General features: G+C 42.5%; 1 protein-coding gene across 1 annotated transcript in view; it reads right to left on the bottom strand.

Annotated features, from left to right (window-relative positions):
* Positions 1-24,933, bottom strand: part of si:ch211-26b3.4 (connector enhancer of kinase suppressor of ras 2) — an 867,895-nt gene that overhangs the window by 483,130 nt on the left and 359,832 nt on the right. Inside the window, exon 7 of the mRNA XM_068047793.1 lies at positions 11,345-11,404. Within this exon, the coding sequence (XP_067903894.1) occupies positions 11,345-11,404 (60 nt within the window). The remainder of the gene's footprint in view (positions 1-11,344; positions 11,405-24,933) is intronic.

The following is a 24,933-nucleotide window of genomic DNA, read 5'->3' as shown; positions in this document are numbered from 1 at the left end:
TTCATACTAAACCCTGTCACCAGGTTTCTTGGAGGCACCCAAGATCACGTGGTTGGCACCAGCTGGACCTCATCGTCACAAGGCGAGCCTCTTTAAACAGCGTTCAAATCACATGCAGCTTCCACAGTGTGGACTGCGACACCGACCACTCCCTGGTGTGCAGCAAGGTTAGACTCAAACCAAAGAAGCTGCATCACTCCAAGCAGAAGGGCCGCCCGTGCATCAGCACAAGCAGAATTTCTTATCCACAGCTGTTACATGAGTTTCTAAATTCACTTGAAAAAGCCCTTCAAAACACTCCTACAGGAGATGCAGAGACGAAGTGGGCCCACATCAGAGATGCCATCTATGACTCAGTAATGACCACCTATGGCAAATGTGTGAAGCAGAATGCAGACTGGTTTCAATCTCACTTTAAAAAGCTGGAACCTGTCATAGCCGCTAAGCGCACTGCACTGTTGAACCACAAGAAAGCCCCCAGCAAGTTAACATCCATAGCACTTAAAGCAGCCAGAAGCGCTGCACAAAGAACAGCCAGGCGCAGCGCAAATGACTACTAGCAACACCAATGCAGTCGTATTCAGATGGCCTCAGACACCGGAAACATCAGAGGAATGTATGATGGCATTAAGAGAGCTTTTGGGCCAACCATCAAGAAGATCGCCCCGCTCAAATCTAAATCAGGGGACACAATCACTGACCAACGCAAGCAAATGGACCGCTGGGTGAAGCACTACCTAGAACTGTACTCTAGAGAAAATGTGGTAATTGAGACCGCCCTCAACGCAGCCCAGTCTCTGTCAGTCATGGATGAGCTGGACGAACAGCCAACAAAATCGGAACTCAGTGATACCATTGATTCTCTAGCCAGTGGAAAAGTCCCTGGGAAGGACGGCATTAGCCCGAAATAATCAAGAGTGCCAAGCCTGCTACACTCTCAGCACTCTACGAACTGCTTTGCAGTATCACAGGACATGCGCGATGCCAATATCATCACCCTCTATAAGAACAAGGGTGACCACGGTGACTGCAACAACTACCGTGGAATCTCCCTGCTCAGCATAGTGGGGAAAGTCTTTGCTCGAGTCGTTTTAAACAGGCTCCAGAAGCTGGCTGAGGGTGTCTACCCTAAGGCACAGTGTGGCTTTCAAGCAGAGAGATCCACCTGTTCTCCCTTCGCCAGCTACAGGGGAAATGCCGCGAACAACAGATGCCCCTCTACGTTGCTTTCATTGATCTCACCAAAGCCTTTGACCTCGTCAGCAGACGTCTCGGATGTCCACCAAAGCTACTAAGTATCATCACCTCATTCCATGACAATATGAAAGGCACAATTCAGCATAGCGGCACCTCATCAGACCCCTTCCCTATCCTGAGTGGTGTGAAACAGGGCTGTGTTCTCGCACCTACACTGTTTGGGATCTTCTCCCTGCTGCTCTCACATGCGTTCAAGTCTTCAGAAGAAGGAATTTTCCTCCACACAAGATCAGATGGCAGGTTGTTCAACCTTGCCCGTCTAAGAGCGAAGACCAAAGTACGGATGGTCCTCATTAGGGAACTCTTCTTTGCTGACAATGCTGCATTAACATCCCACACAGAAGAGTGTCTGCAGAGACTCATCGACAGGATTGCAGCTGCCTGCAACGAATTTGGCCTAACCATCAGCCTCAAGAAAACAAACATCATGGGACAGGACGTCAGAAATGCTCCATCCATCAATATCGGTGACCACGCTCTGGAAGTGGTTCAAGACTTCACCTACCTAGGCTCAACTATCACCAGTAACCTGTCTCTCGATGCAGAAATCAACAAGCGCATGGGAAAGGCGTCCGCTGCTATGTCCAGACTGGCTAAGAGAGTGTGGGAAAATGGCGCACTGACACGGAACACAAACCACTGACCACCTCCAGGCACTTACCCATTGTCTCTCACGACAAGGAGGCCAAAGAAGAAGAATGCAAAAAATAAGTAATTGTTATAATTGAGATGTGAAAGCATGAGAGTCCTTTGAACAGTCGAGAGTATGTGAATCCTACAGAATCACTGTACGGACTGAGTTATTTTTTAGGTGGAGAAGACACTGCAGAAAGAGATGACAAGACAATAGAAGAATCATCCAATCAATTGCAAACAGGAGAAGAGAAAGAGAAAACAGGGAACGTCATTAAATTCAGAATTTGGAGCAATATGTGAAAAGGGAGGGAAAGTGTTATTTTTTATTTATTTATTCAAACATTGTTGCAGGAGAGAACTAGCCTGTGGAAATAAGGGAGCATTATTTTTCATGTCCAGTCGTTACTGGTAAGTTTTCTGACAGTATTGATTCACTAAGTAAATCGCAAGAGGCATACTGTATCTTCTGGGAGTATATTTTCTAACCACTATTGTTCTGAATTCCTAAATTACTAAACTCCCGTGTATTTTTTAAAAATCATAGACATTAACCTATTCAAAGTAAAAGTTCAGTGCCTGCATTTAGGAAAAACGGCGCACACTATATAAATTTGTTTTGAAGTGTCCATTAACCTCATCAGTGGCAAAATTATCATCTATTTCATGCCATATCTAGGGGGAAATCTATTTTTTCTTTCCAGGTTCCTATATGACTCAAGAAAGAAAGAACATACATTTATACTTTTCACAACCTCAGGCCATCCCAAATCACTTGACAGCCAATGAAGTACTTTTGAAGTATAATCACTGTTGTAATGCAGAAAACGGAGCAGCCAATTTGTACATAGAAAGCTCCCACAAACAGCAATGTGATAATGACTGCAGCATCTGTTTTAGTGATGTTGGTCGAAGGATAAATATTAGCCAGGACCTTTTACGTCCACTGAGTGGGGTAGACGGGGGCTTGGTTTAACATCTCATCTGAAAGATGGAACCTCCGACAGTTCTTCTTCTTTGGCCTCCTTGTCTCGGGAGACAATGGGTAAGCGCCTGCAGGTGGTCAGTGGTTTGTGGAGCAGCGCCTGGAGTGGCTATAAAGGCCAATACTTGAGTGACAGACTCTTCCACAGGTGCTGCAGATAAAATTGGTTGTCAGGGCTGTTTCGCAGTTGGCTCTCCCCTTGCGCTTCTGTCTTTTTTCCTGCCAACTGCTAAGTCTCTTCGACTCGCCACACTTTAGCCCCGCCTTTATGGCTGCCCGCCAGCTCTGGCGATCGCTGGCAACTGACTCCCATGACTTGTGATCAATGTCACAGGACTTCATGTCGCGTTTACAGACGTCTTTAAAGCGGAGACATGGACGGCCGGTGGGTCTGATACTAGTGGCGAGCTCGCTGTACAATGTGTCCTTGGGGATCCTGCCATCTTCCATGCGGCTCACATGGCCAAGCCATCTCAAGCGCTGCTGACTCAGTAGGGTGTATAAGCTGGGGATGTTGGCCGCCTCGAGGACTTCTGTGTTGGAGATACAGTACTGCCACCTGATGCGAAGGATTCTCCTGAGGCAGCGAAGATGGAATGAATTGAGACGTCGCGCTTGGCTGACATACGTTGTCCAGGCCTCGCTGCCATAGAGCAAAGTACTGAGGACACAGGCATGATACACTCGGACTTTTGTGTTCCGTGTCAGTGCGCCATTTTCCCACACTCTCTTGGCCAGTCTGGACATAGCAGTGGAAGCCTTTCCCATGCGCTTGTTGATTTCTGCATCGAGAGACAGGTTACTGGTGATAGTTGAGCCTAGGTAGGTGAACTCTTGAACCACTTCCAGAGCGTGGTCGCCGATATTGATGGATGGAGCATTACTGACGTCCTGTCCCATGATGTTCGTTTTCTTGAGGCTGATGGTTTGGCCAAATTCGTTGCAGGCAGCCGCAAACCTGTACTGTACAGTACTGAAATGTCAGCCTGGATTATGTGTTCAAATCTCTGGAGTCCGTCTTCAACTACCAATGAGCCACAGCTGGCACTTGCAATAATATGGATATTAATGGAATGGCATGCTCACATCACATTCCTTTGTCCACTAATTTATTTTAAGTGGATTAACATCTCCATTATAGCAACAGCAAAGGGAACGCCACAGAATGTGTTTAGAATTTGTCCACTAATTTCTTGCATACATATCTATTACAATAAAAATCTTACATCTGTGCACCTTTACCGTGTCAACCTTTTCCATTATAAATTTATCTGTCCATATTTTCAATTGAGACTGTTTATACAAACTTGTCACACTGTCACGCCAACTTGCTTTGTTGAATGATAATTTTCTTTTATCTACTGACTGGAGATGTGAATTTATATTTTTTGAAGAAATTGAAGAAAAGAACTGATTAAAAAAAAATGACTTTGCTAGCAGCTTAGGATGGCCACCTAATTTGCAGCATTGCAAGGCCTGTGAGGAGGGAGACGAAATGTCTGCTCATTCTCCAGAAAGAACAAGACCCAGGAGGTTTAAGGGAACTGTTTGTTCTTTTTTTTTAGCAAGAGAGAAATACTGCTAACTACTATGCTTGAATCATTGAGTGACTATCATTTGACAAGCCACTCCCCATCTGTGGATTTAAGCTTGTGTTTCTCTACAGCAGCAAGGAGAAGCTTCTGGACTCTGACACATGCAGAGCCTAAGTGGGGTCCCTCTCTCTCTCTCTCTCCATTTCAGCTTACAAGCCTCAAATCCTGCTTGTTGACTGACCACCTTTGCACACTACAATCAGAAACCCCATTGGAGGAAATCATCCACATCACTGTCTCCAAGAGACCCACTGAACCTGTCATTTACCTCTCCAAACTAAAAGCCTCAAAGACCACTGAATTCAGTGAGAAGCCAGTCGAATCGCCAAATACCACAGACTGTATACCCCTTTTTTCTATGGACTGTAACTCAACCAATCTAACTTTCCCTACTCTGGAACCTATTTGTGCATGCAAACCTTTGATGTGTGTGTGAGTGAAAGTTGCCACGTAGTTTGTTATTTTCATTATTTCGGTTTAGGTATAATAAAGTTAACCTTTTTCTTTGTTAAACTCAAGAAAACCTGTCTGCTTGGTTCTTGTTATGATCATAACAAGTAAGTAATGAAACACCTACTGAATTGGCCAATAGATCCACTTTAATAAAGAATTAAACCTGTTGCGATCAAACAAGGAGAGGGAAAAGAGAGAAGCCCTTTGACCCTTCCTCACTTGACCGGAACACACTGTAATTACTTTCCCTTGGCAGTGATGGCACTATAGCACCTCAGTTTTGCAACTCCCAGATCCTCAGGTTATGCCACAGAAAAACTCCTTTGCTCCAATCAACTCAACTTCCCTGCTATCCAAATTCACATAAATGTTGCTGTTTATCGATAAATAATAATAAAATGACAGTATTACATAAAGGAAATACAAAATGTATGATTCTAAAATGGGGAATGAGTTATGTCTACATACGCTGGTCTGATTATCCTTAACTCTTTAACCTCATTTTACCTGAAGAGTACACCTTTCATGTGCAATATGAGATTTATATGAACATATATTTACACTAAAGTTCTTGTTATCTAGCAATAGACTCTTCATTCCCTCTGCTTCAACAAGATTTTTTTTAACTCATACACATTTTATTTAATCAAAAAAGAATGATTTGTGTTTTGGTAACTCACTTCATTCTGACCATGAACCAACACACAATTCCACCAGCAGTGTCTGTTCTTGTTTTGACCCTGTCTTGTGGTTGATGCAAGATATTTGCTCGTGAACAAGTGCAGTCGCTTCTTATTTATTGTTTTAGGTGCATGAAGGTAACAATTTGATACCTTGAGAGGCATATAAACCTCAGCTATATTTAATTGTTTTGACATGCTGTCCCATTCTGGGGTAGATGTGCGAATACCAACTGGATGAAATAGATGAGATTGTCACAGTGAACATTTAACAATTGCCATATGAGTAGATTTCTCAGAAATGTTGCCAATTTATTCTGCAATATTTCCAAGTTGTGTGATTGACGTAATAATGAACATTTAACAACACATTGAGTTGTAATTACAGGTCTCTTCCTCTGTCCACCTTCCTTTCTTCAGTTACAACCTACCATATTTCAATGTTTATCAGTCTCACCTTTTAAACACAGTTTATTTTTCAAAGAAAAGTTGTCAAATATTCTGCTGTATATGCACTATAACCTTCTATTGCTCCCATTGTGGCATCATAAGACTATTTTGGTGGTTCAGTTGGTTGAGCAAGTCAGCACTCTGTCTTTTTACTTCTAGAACATCCAGGTCAACCTGATGGGATTAAAGCCTTCTATCCTGTCTGGCTCTAACAATTTTATCCAAAGCAAGTTTGAACTGTCTCAACCTAATTTTATTTATTTATTCTTTATTTTTTTATTTAGAGATACAGCACTGAAACAGGCCCTTCGGCCCACCGAGTCTGTGCCGACCATCAACCACCCATTTATACTAATCCGACACTAATCCCATATTCCTACCACATCCCCACCTGTCCCTATATTTCCCTACCACCTACCTATACTAGGGGCAATTTATAATGGCCAATTTACCTACCAACCTGCAAGTCTTTTGGCTGTGGGAGGAAACCAGAGCACCCGGAGAAAACCCACGCAGACACAGGGAGAATTTGCAAACTCCACACAGGCAGTACCCAGAATTGAACCCGGGTCGCTGGAGCTGTGAGGCTGCGGTGCTAACCACTGCGCCACTGTGCCGCCCTAAATTGTTGTTGGCATGAGTCGAGTACATACAATTAGCACTAGTTAGTAATCTCGTTCGTACAGGGGCGAGTAGAAAAAAAATTATATGGACATACGAATTAGGAGCAGAAGTAGGCCATTCGGCCCCTCAAACCTGCTCCGCTATTCAATGGCTGATCTATTTATGTTCGAATTCCACACTCCCAGCTACCCCTGATAACCTTTGATTCTCTTGCCTAACAAGAATCTATCTGTCTGCCTTAAAAATATTCAATGACCCCACCTCCACCACCTTCTGAGGCAGAGAATTCCAAAGTCCACAACCCTCAGAGAAAAAATTTCTCCTCATCTCTGTCCGAAAAGGGCGACCCCTAATTTTAAAACCGTGCCCTCTAGTTCTGGATTCACCCACAAGAGAAAACATCCTTTCCACATCCACCTTATCAAGACTCAAGGGGCCGAATGGCCTATTTCTGCTCCTAATTCGTATGTATGTACAATTTTATTTCTACTTACCCCTCTACAAACGAGATTACTAACTAGTGCTAATTGTATGTACTCGACTCATGCCAACAACAATTAGGTTGAGACAGTTCAAACTTGCTTCGGATAAAATTGTTAGAGCCAGCCAGGACAGAAGGCTTTAATCCCATCAGGATCTTATAAACTTCAATCAAGTCTCCCCTCACTCTTCTAAACTCCAGTGAAAATAAGCCCAGTCTGTTCAACCTTTCCTCATAAGACAACCAGCTCATTCCAGGTATCAATCTAGTAAACCTCCTCTGAATTGCCTCCAAAGCATTTACATCCTTCCTTAAATAAGGGGACCAAAACTGCACACAGTATTCGAGATGTGGTCTCACCAATGCCCTGTATAACTGAAGCATAACATCCTTACATCCATATAGGGGAAGTGGTGATTTGTAAATCTGTTTGACTGACTTGATCAATATTTTGATGAAGTCATGGAGAGGGTTGATGAAGGTAGAGTGGTTGATTGTGTACACTGACTTTCAAAAGGTGTTTGAAGTAAGGGGGGGGAGAAGGCTCGTGTAGACCAAATAGCCTATTTCTGTGCTGTAAAGTCCAATATAATCCTAAGTATTTAAGTGAGATGTAACATAATTGTGTGTAGAAGCTGATATCAATGTGAAGATAATGAATGTTTTCACCAGTCTCCAGTTCAGCTAAAGGTAGAGTCACGGGAAACATTTCCCCATTAGTGTTCTTTGTGAATTACTTCACGTAATAGGTTTGCATAGCAGGAAGTCAGTCACAGAGATCAGCAAGCCATTGTTACAACCGACCGCTCCAGTCAAAGCCCCCAATCAAAATATATGATTCTGATTGTGGTGGGAGAAATGCACTGTTAATTCAATCCTGTTGCTCCACAGATCGCCTAACATATCATTTTAAACTTTCCAAATTAAAGAAAGACCCAGCCAAATTGTACCATCTATTAACCCCCAAATGAGGCGAACCAAACCAGGTGTCTTTCAATCAACATATTAACTGTTTAATTAAAAAAAAAATCGAAATTCTTAAACACTATGAAGATATAAACAACATCTAAAATAGAAAAAATTAGAGTCCATGCAAATTTACAGTCCAATGTTGCTTGAAGTCCTCACAGCCATCCGATGGGGAAAAAAGGTTCTTCCACAGTAGAGCATTCCATAGCCTAACTTCAGCAGTAAGTGATGTTTCCTTCTTCAGTGATGGATTTCAACAATTAACAACTTGTGAACACTTTCAATAGAATCAATCTAACTTTAGAGTTTTTGAGGGATAAAAGATTGTTACAGTCTAATTTCAGTTCAAATTATCAGAGATCTCAATTTTGGCTTGACTTTGTTAGAATTTGGAGAGATAATAATAATTAAACACTAAATTTCTCTTCCTTCAGTTTAAATGGCTGAGAGCTCTTTTTTCAGGTGCTAACACCACAGCTATCTGTTTGTGTACTCTGTTAGAACAGATTGTCTTCAATTAAAAAGCCAGTTCAAAATTGAATTGTAACAAATGTATTGCTTGATACTCAGTCCCAGTGGCTTTATCCATAGTAATGAGAATGCATCCTTTGAATCGCAGTCTCCAAATGGCTGTATCCTAGGCAACGAAAATGCACCTTCTTGGTAACTCCGAAGGCCTGCTGGGTCTTAAAGAAGTACTGATCCTTTGTAAGCCTTAAATGTACACTGCATATTCCCAGGAAAAAAACTACAGGACCATGACACTGTGCATAATTTTATATTCATTCTTCCATACACAAATTTATGATGTACATCCCACCACCTGTACTGAGAGTGCTAACTCAAAGTTTCTCCCCATGGTTACTGTAATGTAGACACAGCATTTATTGTACAGTGCATACTTCAAATCGTCTGGGAAAGATTTGGCTTCAAATGAAAGATGTCATTTTTTTCTCATTTGTTTCCACATACAACAATGTGACTGACTAGCCCCTTGCTTTTCCTTTCATCATTCCCAGTGCTGTTCATGACGGGAAATTTCAATTTTCCCCTATACCTCACCTACCATGATGTATTTTGCATTCCAATAGCAGATTTCAATTGAATTGCGGCAGCACTTGTAACAGCCATGTCATGCATGTGTCCCTGGCTGAGTATTTTGCTGCTTTGAAAATAGATATTAAAGGAGGACAGGAGATGTCCAGCTGATGAGAGTTTTGCAGACCACATGGCAATTTTAAAATTAAGGCAGTTTCTTCAAATAAATCGGGATTAATTTACTCTAGGTTCTTACTTGTCACCTCATTGTTTAGTTGTCAACTGTAGTTTCATCACATGACGCAATGGTTTAAAGACTGAGCTACCTGAAACTCATTTACTTGCAGCACCAATACACCAATAAGATGGTTGAGAGGGAGCAAGTGTGCGTTGCCTTGACATTTAAACACCAGTAAACTCATTACAAACATTAGCTGAACTATAGAGTTTAGAGTTTATAGGAAGGTATAAAACTAATAAGAAGCATAAATCATGATAAATCTGAAACACCATTCAATATGCATTGTTGATAATTCCCTGGTTTGCTCACAGCAAAGTTCGGAAGATTAACCTTGAATTCCTGGAGATTCCAGGGCAATTCAGGAGGACTGGCAACTCTATCCTCACCTTCAAGTAGGCAATGTGATCTGACTAGAGATTCAACAAAACAGGATGAAATATTTGGTGTTTCAGGTTAGGAAATTAATATTTGTTCATATCAAGCAAATTGAAAGATGGCATGTCAGGGGCTTTTACGAATCTGCACTGCTAGTGAGAACCCTCATTCTCCTGCAGCCCCTTTTGGAAATTGCTCGTGACTTCCTAAACCTAAAAAGTTGTAAATCAATGCCCAGTTGAATTTCCAACAGATGCTGCTGATAGGCAGATCTCCTCAGCAGCACCTCACACCTAAACACCAACCACTTACATTTGCAAAGCGGAGATAATTCGAACGTGTCTATCAGATTATAATATGAAGATAAAGAAGGCCATTTGGCCCATATTCAGCTCCTGCATTCCAAAACAACCCTAACATTCTCCAATTCACTATGGCATCTAATTCAGTGAATCCAAGGTTCTGTCTCCAATACCCTTCTCAGATATCCACTCTAAATATTGATGGCTCTTTGTGTGAAGCTCCTCCTGCTAACTCTGAGAAATTGTCCCTCCATCAGTTTTTCCCTTTTTCAAGAGTCTTGGCTTACCTTGACGTAGTGCTCCAGGTTTACTTTACCAATTGTGTTTAATATCTTGTTTACTTGTATAAGATCCGCTCTCAGTCATATCCTTTCAAGCTTAATGAGCCCTAGTCTTTCTTCATAACTCATTCCTTTCATGTCAGAGATCAGCCTGGCAGCTATTGTCTGTCTGCACCTTCTCCACGGCTTCAGCGGTTCCCTTTGGTCTTATACTAGTAAAAAGATGGCTACTTTGCACTTTGCTCTACAGTTTTCAACATAAATATAGCATTGAAAATGCTAGTTATACATTTGTTTTACATTTTTTGCACATCTTTCCAAAGAACTTGGTTTTATTTTGATATTTCAGCAGCCTTCTGAGGATAAGAGCATTGGAAGAGAAGGCAGCATCATTTCATTCGTTGAGCAATGGGAATTAAAAATGTTTTCTGTTGCCTCCATTTGACTAATTATATTTTTCAATGTCCAACACTGGATATTTGCAACAAATCATTAATGCAGGGGCTATGAATGTGCACATATTCCGAAAGCGTGGGGGTGAGGGGAAGATGTTCAGCACTCAAGTTAGTTAATTTTGTTGTGGATGCTGCACTCAGAACTGAGTTACAGAATAACATATTTTGGGGGAAAAAACATGCACAGCCTGTTAAAATGAAGAAGGCAGCATTGGAAAAACTAACAAGTCACTTGAAAATAAATCACCCATTGTGTAAATGGAGCAGAGAGGACCTGACAGCGCCCCAATACCTGCCACCTGCTGCAAGAGACCAGGCATGGATAGGTTGGAGAAGCAACTGCTGAATGTTTTACAAATTGCTCAAAGGTTTTAAGTAAGCATTATTTCAAAACAGATATCATCTTCCCAGAAACCAGAACTGACTCCACTTTAGGCCATGCATTCCTTAAATGGCTGTTCAGCAAAATTAAAATAATTAAATGTTGGGTTTCCTTTAGTGTGAGAGTTTGGAGTTAAAACTTACATTTTCTGTGGTCCCTGTAATGACATGTAGGCCATCGTAGGTTGACTTGATGTACATACCCTACAAGAAAACCAGACAGAAGGTCAGTGAGACATTTTGCCATGGCAGATTATTACACCCCAACCCCCATCCATATATTTCAGGCAAAATTGTGTTGCTACAGCAACTGCTGGTAAGTTAAAAGAAAATGCACCCACCAGCTGCTAATTTATTCTGAGGCGATGTATTGCATCACACCACTAGTGATCACTTCGCTACTGAGAGAGAAAAAAAAGAGTCCTTAGCATCTCCTGAATGAATAAAAGACAGGAATGCAAAGTGCATATTTCACTCATCAATAATCTTGGCTTGCTGGAAATTAAACTGCAAAGTGAAAATTATGATACACATTAAACAATGTCGTTCATTCACAGTGCGATCTTATACTAAAAAAAAGGCTGTTTATTTTCTCTCACACAAAAAGGCTAACAACATGAGTAATTGAAGTTCTTCAGAACAGCCTGAAGGCCTGTGGCCTTAATCTTCTGTAGTCAAGATAGTTATGACAGAGCACTGATTAAATGCAATGTTCCAATGGGCCACAGTCAGAAACAAATGAAATAAAGGAAAGGGAGGAAGGAAAGAGGGAAGTAAAGGAAAGGGAAGGGAAGGAACAAGGGAAGGGAGGAAGGGCAAAGGGAATGAAAGGAAGGAAGGGCAAATGAACAGAAGGAAGGGAAAAGGGAAGGAAGGGAGGAAGGAATGGAGGCAGGGAGGGAAGCAGGAAGGAAGGAAGGCTTGCATTTATATAGTGCCTTTCATGACCACTGGACATCTAAAAGCATTTTACAACCAATGAAGTACTTTTGTAATTACTGTTGTAATGTAGAAAACAAGGCAGCCAATTTGTGCGCAGCAAGCTCCCACAAACATCAATGTGATAATGACTAGATAATCTGTTTTTGTGATGTTGATTGAGGGATAAATATTGGCCAGGACACCGGGGATAACTCTTCGTGATCTTTTACGTCAACTGAAAGGGCAGACGGGCCTCAGTTTAACATCTCATCCAAAAGACAGCCCCTCCAACAGTGCGGCACTCCCTCGGTACTGTACAGTACTTGTGCTGTAACTGTCTGTGTTATTTTCAGTGTCCACAGCAATTTGAAATTTGTGTCAAATTAAAAATCCAACACAAACCAGCTACTGTAAAGGATGAATAACAGTGTAGAGTCAGGATTCAGCAAAATGCAAAAATATTACCAATTTGGAAATAAGCCAGCAGACTTCCCCTCACCCCCACAGGTCTCCAACAAGCCAGCAAACTTAATGATCAGCAAGCTCAACCTCTACACAGCAACTCCACTGAAGTAATCATTAAATATGGTATGCATCAGCCAGTTGCATTTTAAATACTTTTTATTTGAAAATGGAAATCTAACACACTTCAGAGGAAAAACAGCCTCTGAATTCTTCACAAAGGTGATGCAGTGTGAGAGGCAGTTGGAATTCTCAAGCTGTTTCTCTTATTAATAATATGACCATATCTATCAACAGCGCTGGCTGCTCGCACTTAAGTTGCTAATGAGCTTAGTTACATCTCTTAATTTTAATAGTGGGTTGCGTCCCCTTTGGAACCAGTGCCTGTGGCTAAATAGGACAATCCTGATCTGAGGTGCTTTAATTGACTGATAAAATGTGATAACTATTTCCTAGACAGACAGGTAACAATCCCAATAAGGTTACATCAGAAATAAATATGAATAACAGTCTCAACCTTATTCATTTATGTCATCATCAATCTTTATACTGAAAATTAATTTTCAAATTAATTTTCACAAATTTCCAGAAGTTTGGGGGGTAATCTTAACCTAACTTGCCGGACAGGAAACCCACAAGATCACATAAAACACTGGTTTTACACCCTGCCCAATATTACTTTTCCTTGATACTCAACAAATACTTCAATTCAGTGGTTAGAAGAGAGGAGGATATGAGGGAGGAGGTAAATTCTGAATTGGTCATAAGCATGATGAGACAAATTGTAATAAATAAAAGGAATGTTAAACTAAAGGAGGATGAAGTGCTAGGACCTGATGGGATACATTCAAAGGTCATGATGGAAATTGGGCAAGCGATTGTGGAGCACTAGAAATTATGGTCCCAATCTTGATGGGGCAGGTTTTGTAGGTGGGGCAACACAGTTATAGGGAACTTGGAATCCCGGGATTCCCCATATGCTGTGGAGTGTTGACTCCACTGTGAGTACCTTTGTTTTTTTGCCAGGATCCATGCCCAGATGTCAGCCTGATTGATGGGCTTGGCTTCCAGTCAGGTAGGGAAGACTCCAGAGCAGGGTATGAAGTTTGTAGCTGCTACTGGGAGTATGAGGGGTGGGGATGGTTCAGTCCTGACCCCAAGAGGTTGGGGGAAAGCTGGAAGGCGGAAAGGTCCATTTCTGAAGTGGGATTCGATCCCAGACCCCGGTGGCAGTTTTGTATGGGGGTGGTGGTTTGATGGGGATTGAGGTGTTTAAAGCATGTGGTTGCTGGGTCGAGCAAAGCACCCCTGCACATCCTGGCCCAGAGGTAGTCCTCTAAAGGCACTTATTTTCCCCCAGAAGCTATCCTTGCCTTCCTTGAGCTGCCAAGTTTCCTGAGGCCTGGGAAACCCCTAATCCTGTCTCCGTTAAATCCTGAGGTGGGCGATTTGGAAGGTAGATTGGGGTTGAGTTTGAGATTTTTAAATTTTTAATATCAAACAACCCATCCCTCCAATCTTTGGGGGTTAAAATTCACTCCCCTATTTCAGTGTTTGTTGCGAGTAGATGTGTAGCAGAGGACTGGAGAATGGCTAATGTAATACTCATTTTCAAAAAAGGAAGCAGAACTAACCTAGCCAATTAGTTTAAAATCTGTGATCGGGGAATTTTTGGAATTTTTAATTAAGGATGAAATGATTAAATATTTAGAAGAAGAGAAAGTAATCAGAAGCAGCCAAAACAAGTTTCAGAAAGTAAGATCATGCTTGATGAAGCTAAGAGTTCTTTAAGGAGTTATCAGATATGGTTCATGATAAAATGCAGTGGATGTAGTGTACAGAGACTTTCAGAAAATCTTTGGCACCACTCAGGAGACTGTTGGAGAAGTGAGAGGTATGGAATCAGGGGAAGGGTAGCACATTGGATTGAACATTGACTGGAAGAGAGAGTAGGATTTAAGAGCAGTTTCTCAAGAGTGGTTGGAAGTGGGTATCAGTGTCTGACAGGTTCTGTTCTGGAACTGCTTCTGTTCACTGATGACATCAACAACTTAGATTTCGGGATAGAGAGAGAGAGGTGTGTCCAAATCTGCAGACAGTATTAAAATAGGAGATGTAGTTGAATATCCCAAGGACCAAAGGAAATTGCAAGGGGATATTGGATGGTGGAATAAGCAAAAAGGTGGCAGATGGAATTCACTGTCAATAAATATAAGTTGGTACATTTTGGTCAAAAAAGCTGAAAGTAAGAATTAGCTAGGTGATATGGAAGTGCAGAGTCAGTTCTATATTCAGTTTCACAGGATATTAAGAGCAGTAAATCAAGTAAATAAGGCTATAAAAATACTGTGTTTTATGGCAAAAGATATAGAAAGTTTAAGTTGAGATGTAATGGTGGATCATGTTAGTTACAAACCATGGCTACAAGCCATGGAAAAGATGTTGAGGCAGAAGAGAGGTAGAGTGCAAATTCATTAGGATGCTGCCTGGTATAATGAGGTACATGTATGAAAAAGGACCTTAAATACATTTAAACTGAAATGAATATGGGGTGATTTGATAGAAGTATTTAGAATTATAAATGGGGTGGGACGAGCTAACTAGCAATGGTCTTTTTCCAGTGAGGTCTAGAGGAGGGGATATAGATATATAACTAAATGCAAGAAATTTAGGACAGAGCACAGGAGCATTTTTTTTTGTTTGCACAGAAGGATACAATACTATGGGATATACCACCAGACTTAGTGATAGGAACATAAGAAAAGATGTAGGCCATTTAGCTCCTGAAGCCTGTTCCACCATTCAATGGGATCATGGCTGATCTGCAACTTAACTGCCATTGCCCCATATCCCTTAATACCTTTGTTTAACAAAAATCTATCAATCCCAGGTTTAACATAAACAATGGATTGAGGAAGAGAGTTCCAAACTTCTACCAGCCTTTGACTCCTCAATCAGTGAAAATAATTTCTCTCTACCCTATCAGTTCTCCTTAATATCTCAAAAAACTTTGATCAAATTACGCCTTAACCGCTAAATCCCAGTGAATACAACCCTAGTGTGTGTAATCTCTCCTTGTAATTTAACCCTTGGAGTCCAGGCTCCTTAGACAGCACCTTCCAAACCCGCGACCTCTACCAACTAGAAGGACAAGGGCAGCAAATGCATGGGAACACCACCACCTGCAAGTTTCCCTCCGAGTCACACACCATCCTGACTTGGAACTATATCGCCGTTCCTTCACTGTCGCTGGGTCAAAATCCTGGAACTCCCTTCCTAACAGCACTGTGGGTATACGTACCCCAAATGGACTGCAGCAGTTCAAGAAGGCAGCTCACCATCACCTTCTCAAAGGCAATTAGGGATGGGCAATAAATGCTGGCCTAGCCAGCGATGCCCACATCCCTGAATGAATAAAAAAAAGGTATAATTCTGGCAAATCTACACTGCATTCCCTTCAAACTGAAAGAAAAGGCATACAATTCTGAGAAGATTAGTGGTAGGCCAGAAGATTGGGTAAATTTTAGAAACCAGCAAAGGATGACGAAATAAAGGGGAAAAATTGGAGTATGAGAGTAAACCAGCAAGAAATATCAAAACAGACAGTAAGTGATTCGGCAAATACATAAAAAGAGAGTAGCGAAAATAAACATTGGTCCCTTAGAGGATGAGACTGAGGAATTAATGATGGAAACAAGATAATGGCAGAGACTTTGAACAAATATTTTGTATCTGGCTTCATGGTAGAAGACACTAAAAGCATCCCAATAATAGGGGGCAAAAGGGAGGGAGGAACTTAAAATAATCAGTATGAGAGAAAAAGTACTAGGAAATGTAATGGGACTAAAAGGCTGACAAGTCCCTTTGACCTGATGGCTTGCATCTGTTATGAGGGTTTCCATTTTTTATTAAAACTTGAGAATCTATATTTTAAAAAACTGAAAAGGATTTCATGGATGCTGGAATCTGGAAGAAGCTAAACTTTAGATGTTTTTCTTCAAAGGAAGGTCAACAGAAGGTTGACCAGTAAACACACCTTACTGGAAAGCATCTGATTTCATGTAAACACAATAGGGGATTATGAAGAGCTATTTGCTTATTGACGTCAGGATTTATGGCTGCCTTAGGACTTGCCTCTGGAAAGGTTTTTGTTTCATTTTGAACTGTTAAAAAAAACAGCTGGTTTGACTAAAAACAGGCAGTTGGAATTTGCTTATTGACCTGCCTGGAGGACAAAAGATCCAACTAGGCCATTTTTCCCTTGAAAAGCAAATCCTGCATCAAGCTGTACGGTTGCTTCCTGAATTTAAAGAAATCCTGAATGTTTACAGAAACCTCGCATCTTTGAAAAGAATTTTGCATTGAATGTGTGAGAATTGAAACCTTTGTTGCTGCACACCTGAGGTAAGACCTATGTGAAGCCTTCTGTGCTGCATCTCTTTGAATGGCTACCCAAATGGACCATCAACATTGCCTGGAAAGAACTGTTCGAGGAAGATTCCTAGTGGCAGCCACCTATTCGCCTTTGGGACACCTTGACAAAACAAAGGACTTCCACATCTTCTCTTCAGTCGAAGTTTTTTTTTATTCCTTCTATTTCTTTGTAACAGCTGTAAACAAAAATACCTTTTTTTCCAGGTTAACCGGTTGTGTACATGAGTGTGTGTGAGGGCTAGGATAAAATAAGGGGCTTTTATATTTCCATTTGTGCATATGTTTCACTTCATTATTGGTTAAGACTTGGTTTATAATAAACTGATAATTTAGTTGTTTATGAAAGAAACCTGGTTGGTGTGCTTTATTTTGGGGACAAATAGAGTATCTGATTGACCGTTTTGATAAGTGGTAAAATTTAAATATATGTTGAGACCTGTGGAGAAGTGGGACTGAATTAACAGTGCACTCCTCCCACCATGGTCGTAACACATCCTAGGGTCTTAAAAGAAGTCTTTCCCTTTTGGGCCTCCTTATCTCGAGAGACAATGGATACGCGCCTGGAGGTGGTCAGTGGTTTGTGAAGCAGCGCCTGGAGTGGCTATAAAGGCCAATTCTGGAGTGACAGGCTCTTCCACAGGTGCTGCAGAGAAATTTGTTTGTTGGGGCTGTTGCACAGTTGGCTCTCCCCTTGCGCCTCTGTCTTTTTTCCTGCCAACTACTAAGTCTCTTCGACTCGCCACAATTTAGCCCTGTCTTTATGGCTGCCCGCCAGCTCTGGCGAATGCTGGCAACTGACTCCCACGACTTGTGATCAATGTCACACGATTTCATGTCGCGTTTGCAGACGTCTTTATAACGGAGACATGGACGGCCGGTGGGTCTGATACCAGTGGCGAGCTCGCTGTACAATGTGTCTTTGGGGATCCTGCCATCTTCCATGCGGCTCACATGGCCAAGCCATCTCAAGCGCCGCTGACTCAGTAGTGTGTATAAGCTGGGGGTGTTGGCCGCTTCAAGGACTTCTGTGTTGGAGATATAGTCCTGCCACCTGATGCCAAGTATTCTCCGAAGGCAGCGAAGATGGAATGAATTGAGACGTCGCTCTTGGCTGGCATACGTTGTCCAGGCCTCGCTGCCGTAGAGCAAGGTACTGAGGACACAGGCCTGATACACTCGGACTTTTGTGTTCCGTGTCAGTGCGCCATTTTCCCACACTCTCTTGGCCAGTCTAGACATAGCAGTGGAAGCCTTACCCATGCGCTTGTTGATTTCTGCATCTAGAGACAGGTTACTGGTGATAGTTGAGCCTAGGTAGGTGAACTCTTGAACCACTTCCAGAGCGTGGTCGCCAAAAGAAGTAGCTGCAGAGATAGTGGATGCATTGGTTGCAATCTTTCAAAATTCCTAGATTCTGGAAAGGTCCCAGTGGATTGAAAAACTGCAAATCTAAGTTCTTTGAGGATGTAACAAGCAGGGTGGATAAAGGGGAACAGTGGATGTAGTGTATTTGGACTTCCAAAAGGCAATTGATAAGGTGCCTCATAAAAAGTAAGATAAGAGCTCATAGTGTTGCGGAAGGGGGGGGGGGGGGGGGTGGCGGGTAATATATTAGCATGGATAGAAGGTTGGCTAACTAAAAGAGAGTCAGGATAAATGGGTTTTTTTCAGATTAGCAAACTGTAATGAGTGGAGTGTCACAGGGATCAGGGCTGGGGCCTCAACTATTTACAAATTAAAAGTTGTTTGAAGGTTTTCATTGTGAGAGTGGTTAATATTTACAATTTATATTAATAGGGACATAGGAACATAGGACCAGGATTAGGCCATTCAGCCCATCGAGCCTGCTCCGCCATTCAATACGATTATGGCTGATCATCCATTTCAATGTCTTTTTCCCACACTATCCCCATATCCCTTTATGTCATTGGTATTTAGAAATCTGTCAATCCCTGCTTTAAACATATTCAATGACTGAGCTTCCACAGTCCTCTGGGGTAGACAATTCCAAAGATTCACAACCCTCTGAGTAAAGTAATTTCTCCTCATCTCTGTCGAAGTGGCTTCCCCCTTATTTTGAAATTGTGTCCCCTGGTTCTAGACGCCCCAAACCAGGGGAAACATCTTACATGCTTTCTATCCTTTTAAGTATTTTTAGGTTTCAATGAGATCACGTCTCATTCTTCAAAATTCTAGAGAATACAGGCCCAGTTTCCCAATCTCTCTTCATAGGACAGTGCTGCTATCCCAGTGTCAGGCAAACCCCCTACCTGCCAAGACTGAGGAGGCACACATGATTTCGCCACATGAACATTAAAACTTAAAATTGCAAGACCCTGACTGGAGGGACATTTGCATAGTACTAGCAGTATTGGACCAAAAGGGACCTAGTAGTTACTTCTCCAATACACAGAAGCGGTCAGACCAGTTTTAGTCACATGACTAACTAGCTGTTGCAGAGAATTTGAACTTCCAACAAAGGATTTTGAAGAGACTGTTCCATGTAAGGAACTAGTCACATGACTAACCTGCTGGGCAACCTGGGAGTTCTTTTGAATTTGAACTCCCAACAAAGGAATTTGAACAGAACACCATGTGCTCATGGATTAAAAACATCTCCTCTCCTGTCTGCCTGCCTCCATCTCTTTCCCAAGGAACTGAATCTTGTGAAGACACATAAACACAAACAGAGAACAGTCTCCTACATGAACAAAGTTTAAGACGACTACTGGGCCCCAACGAAAAGCAAGACTATATCATCAGTCAAGGACTACAGCAAGCTTGAGAAACAGTAACAAGATATTGCCTCAAACTGTTCTACTTATCTTTTCTTCTAATCTTTTCTGCATGTGTGTATCGTGTGTGCATGCTAGCGTGGGCGCGTCGTATATCCATAGGCATGAACAGTATTAGAGTTTAAGTTTTAAGTTTCAATGACATTTCATCTTTCTTCTTTAAACCACAGAAAACCTGTTTGTGCTCATTTCTTTGCCTTATAATTGGAAAGTTGTGAACAAGGATTCACAAAGGGGGAGCTCAAAACACAGTGTGTTTAAAATTAAACCCTGTTACAATAAGACCAGGTAAAGATAGTAACAGACCCCCTAGATACCTTTCGCACCTGGTTGTAACACTGGGAACAAGTCTGGTGAACCTTTGTTGTACTCACTTTATAGCAATAATATCCTTCCTAAGGTAAGGAGATCAAAACTGCACACAGTACTCCCTCCAGGTGCGGTCTAACCAAGGTTCTATACAACTGAACAAGACTTTGCTACTCCTGTACTCAAATCCTCTTGCAATAAAGGCTAACATACTGTCATGCTAGGCCCCCACCTGCCAAGAATGAGGCACATGAATTTTGTCATGAACATTGATTTTAAACTGTTACTGGAGTGAAGAAAGGATTTGTTAAACAGATCAGCCATGGCTGGAAAAGATATTTGCATATTAACAGACAGTGTTTGGAAGGACAAAGCAGCCATTCACTGACACATTCAACCCACAATGGACTTTTGATCACCAGGCATTGAAGGTGGGGGAGCTCACATTCCAGGTTGACTGCTAAGATGGCCGAATACACAAACGGACATGGTCAAACCAGTTAGTCACATGAATAACCTGCTGGGCAACCTGAGCTTTCTGAATTTGTACAGTTTGGGCAAAAAGCAGAATGCTCCTGGACTGAGAAGATCTCTCCTGGCTGGCTCGCCACAGCCTCTCCTTTCTGCCTGCTCCCATCTCTTTCTCACAAGCCTCTAAATCCACTGAAGACAAATGAACCCCAAGAGAGAAAAGTCTCCTACAGCAAACAAGGATTAAGAAGAATACTGGACCCCAACGCAAAGCAAGATCTACCTACAATCAAGGACTCTACAGTAAGCTCAAAGAACCGTAACACAAACAACTCCTCAGATATTGCCTCAAACATTTCCACTTTATTTCTTCTATTTTCTTTCTGTCTCTATCTTCATGTGTGCATCGCGTGTGCATGCTAGTGTGGGTGCGTCATGTATCCATAGGCGTTAACCGAATTAGAGTTTAGGTTTAAGTTTAATAAATTTCAACTTTTCTTCTTTAAACCTCAGAAAGCCTGTTTGTGCTGGCTTTTTTACCTTATAACTGGAACGCGGTGAACAAGAATTCACCACGGGGCAGCTAAAAAACATGGTGTTTTAAAAATTAAACCCTGTTACGATAAGACCAGGTGAAGGCTCAGAGAGACCTCTAGACATCTTTCTCACCTGGTTGTAACAGAAATTTGGGTGCTACCATCCTGGATTTTACCCACAGACAAATGAGAGAAATTGCAAGTGGCACCTTTCTCACCTGGTCATAACAATACCATTAGCCTTCCTAACTGCTTGCTGCACCTGCATGTTAGCTTTCAGTGACGAGGACACCCAGGTCCCTTTGTACATCTACACTTTGTAATCTCTTATGATTTAAGAAATACTCTGCACATCCACTCCTCCTACCAAAGTGGATAACCTAACATTTTTCCACATTATATTCCACCTGCCATGTTCTTGCCCACTCACTGGGGTTGCATTTTAACAGCTCACTGCCGAAATAGGCGGTGGGCGGAAAGATCTGCGACCCGCACGCACGGGGCCCACGCTGCGGAGCCACCGTGATTCCAAACACGGAGGTTCATTAGCATGTCCGGGGTTGCTGCCTGATCCACACCCCCCCATGACGTGGAGGGGGACCACATCTGGTGCCAATATGCAGGCGCCGGTGCCATTTTTAAAGAGCTTACATCCCTCAATGAGCATTTAAATTTTCCAGGTACAGTGACTTTTAAGTTTTTAAAAATGAAAATAAGCTTTCTTTGCCCTCTCCCCCCGCCTCAATGGCATTACATATCATTCATGCCCTTCCCCACCCCCCCACCCCAGAATACTTACCGTGAAAGATTGACATTACCCCCACCAAAGTTCAGAACCTTTACCCTTTCCCATCACCACCCTCCCCCCAACCAATCTGAAGAGTTTTAATTCCGCTCCCCCCGCTCCACCACAGAGAAAATCACCTCCTCCCCCCTCCTCACAGGTGTTGTGCCTCATTTCCCCTAATGGGGATTTGAAGGCGCGGCATTGCCGGCCACCCGAATGAAGATCGGTGTGGCAAATAAGGTGGCGACGGGACCTTCATTAATTCAGGTAGGTAAATTAATTTAAATATGGAAATCATGGTCCCGTTGCCGAGCAGCGGGGCAGTCACCATGAGGCCTCGGCGCAGCCGCCAGATCAGTACGGGGCTTGCCGACGTCGGGGTCAGTGGCGGGCCTCCTCTGTTGCTATCTTCATTTCCCCACCACCACCGTTCCCGGCATTGGAGACACTATAAAATCCAGCCCACTAAGTCTATTCAAATCCCCTTGAAGCCACTTTGCATCTTCCTCACAACACACATTCCCACCTAGTTTTGTGTCATCCGCATTGATATATATTGTGAACAGCTGGGGCCCAAGTACTGATTCATGCGGTACCCCAGTAGTCACAGCCTGCCAATGCGAGAATGACCCGTTTATTCCTACTCTATGTTTTCTGCCCGTTAACCAATCCTCAATCCATGCCAGTATATTACCGCCTATCCCATGTGCTTTAATTTTGTTAACCAACCTCCTGTGGGGGACTTTATCACAAGCCTTCTGAAAATCCATGTATACTACGTCCACCAACTCCCCTTTATCAATTCTGGTAGTCACATCCTCAAAAAACTCCAACAGGTCATCAAACAAGTTTTCCCATTCATAAATCCATGTTGATCAGACCATTATTATCCATGTGTCCATTTATTAGATCCTTTAAAATAGATTCTAGCATTTTCACTACAACTGATGTAAGGCCAACAGGTCTGTTCCAACAGTTCCCTGTGGCAGCTCAGTCATTGAATATGTTTAGAGCAGAGATTGACAGATTTCTAAATACCAATGACATAAAGGGATATGGGGATAGTGTGGGAAAAAGGCATTGAAGTGGATGATCAGCCTTGATCGTACTGAATGGAGGAGCAGGCTCAGTGGGCTGAATGGCCTACTGCTCCTATGTTCCCTGTTTTCTCTCTCCCTCCCTTCTTAAATAGTGGGGTGACATTTGCTACCTTCCAATCTGCAGGAACCATTCCAGAATCTATTGAATTTTGGAAGATGGTCACCAATGCATCCACCATCTCCATAGCTACCTCTTTCAACACTCTGGGATGTAGTTGACTTAGATGAAGGGACAGAGTGTATTGTAGACAAATTTGCGGATGATACAAAGATAGGCGTGAAAACAAGTTGTGAGGAGGACACAAAGGGTCTGCATAAGGATATGGATAGGTTAAGTGAGTCGGCAAAATTGGGCAGATGGAGTATAATGTGGGAAAATGTGAGATTATCCACTTTGGTAGGAAGAATAGAAAAGCAAAATATTATTTAAATGGAAAGAGACTACAGAATGCTGTGGTACAGAGGGATCTGGGTGTCCTCGTACATTAATCGGAAAAAAGTTAGTATGCAGGTACAGCAAATAATTCAGAAGGCAAATGGAATGTTGGCTTTTATTGCAAAGAAGATGGAGTAGGGTGTCGGTGAGACCACAGCTAGAGCATTGTGTACAGTTTTGGTCTCCTTATTTAAGGAGGGATATGCTTGCACTGGAGGCAGTTCAGAGAGGGTTCACTAGGTCGATTCCTGGGATGAAGGAGTTGTCTTATGAGGAAAGGTTGAGCAGGTTGGGCCTACACTCATTGGAATTTAGAAGAGTGAGAGGTGATCTTATTGAAACATATGAGATTCTGAGGGGGCTTGACAGGGTAAATGTTGAGAGAATGTTTCCCTCATGGAGGAACCGAGAACTAGGGGGCACAGTTTCTGAATTAGGGATCCCCTATTTAAGATGGAAATGAGGAGTAATTTCGTCTCTCATAGGATCTTGAGAATTCTCTACCCCTGAGAGCAGTGAAGGCTGGGTCATGGAGTATATTCAAGGCTGAGTTAGACAGATTTTTGACCTAAGAGGGAGTCAAGAGTTATGGGGGGGGGGGGGGGGGGGGGAAGGCAGGAGTTGAGGGCTAGATCAGATCAGCCATGATCTTATTGAATGGCAGAGCAGGCTCTAGCAGCCAAATGGCCCACTCCTGCTCCTATTTCTTATGTTCTTTATTTGTTTCATGGGATGTGGGCGTTGCTGCAAGGCCAGTATTTGTTGCCCATTCCTAATTGCCTTTGAGAAGGTGGTGTTGAGCTGCATTCTTGAACCACTGCAGTCCATCTGGTGCGGATACACCCACAGTGCTGTTTGGAAGGAAATTCCAGGATTTTGATCCAGTGACGATGAAGGAATGGTGATATATTTCCAAATCAGGATGGTGTGTAGCTTTGAGGAGAACTTGCAGATGGTGCTGTTCCCACGCATCTGCTGCCCTTGTCCTTCTAGGTGGAAGAGTTTGAAGGTTTGGGAGGTGCTGTCGAAGGAGGCGTGGTGAGTTGCTGCACTGCATCTTGTAGATGGTACACACTGCTGCCACTGTGCATCGGTGGTGGAGGAAGTAAATGTTTAAGGTGGTGGATGGGGTGCCAATCAAGCAGCCTGCTTTGTCCTGGATGATGTTGAGCTTTCTGAGTGCTGTTGGAGACGCACTCATCCAGACAAGTGGAAAGCATTCCATCACACTCCTGACTTGTGCCTTGTAGATGATGGACAAGATTTGGGGAGTCGGTAGGTGAGTTACTTGCCACTGAATTCCCAGCCTCTGACCTGTTCTTGTAGCCACAGTATTTATATGGCTGCTCCAGTTCAGTTTCTGGTCAATGGTAACCCCCAGGATGTTGATAATGGGGAAATTCAACGACAGTAATCCCATTGAATGCCAAGGAGAGATGGTTAGATTTGCTCTTGTTGGAGATGGTCATTGCCTGGCATTTG

This window comes from Heterodontus francisci, chromosome 15 (assembly GCF_036365525.1).
Source record: "Heterodontus francisci isolate sHetFra1 chromosome 15, sHetFra1.hap1, whole genome shotgun sequence".
In the NCBI taxonomy this organism is placed as follows: domain Eukaryota; kingdom Metazoa; phylum Chordata; class Chondrichthyes; order Heterodontiformes; family Heterodontidae; genus Heterodontus; species Heterodontus francisci.
Note: the sequence above shows the minus strand (reverse complement) of the source record. Positions and strands in the feature narration are given on the sequence as shown.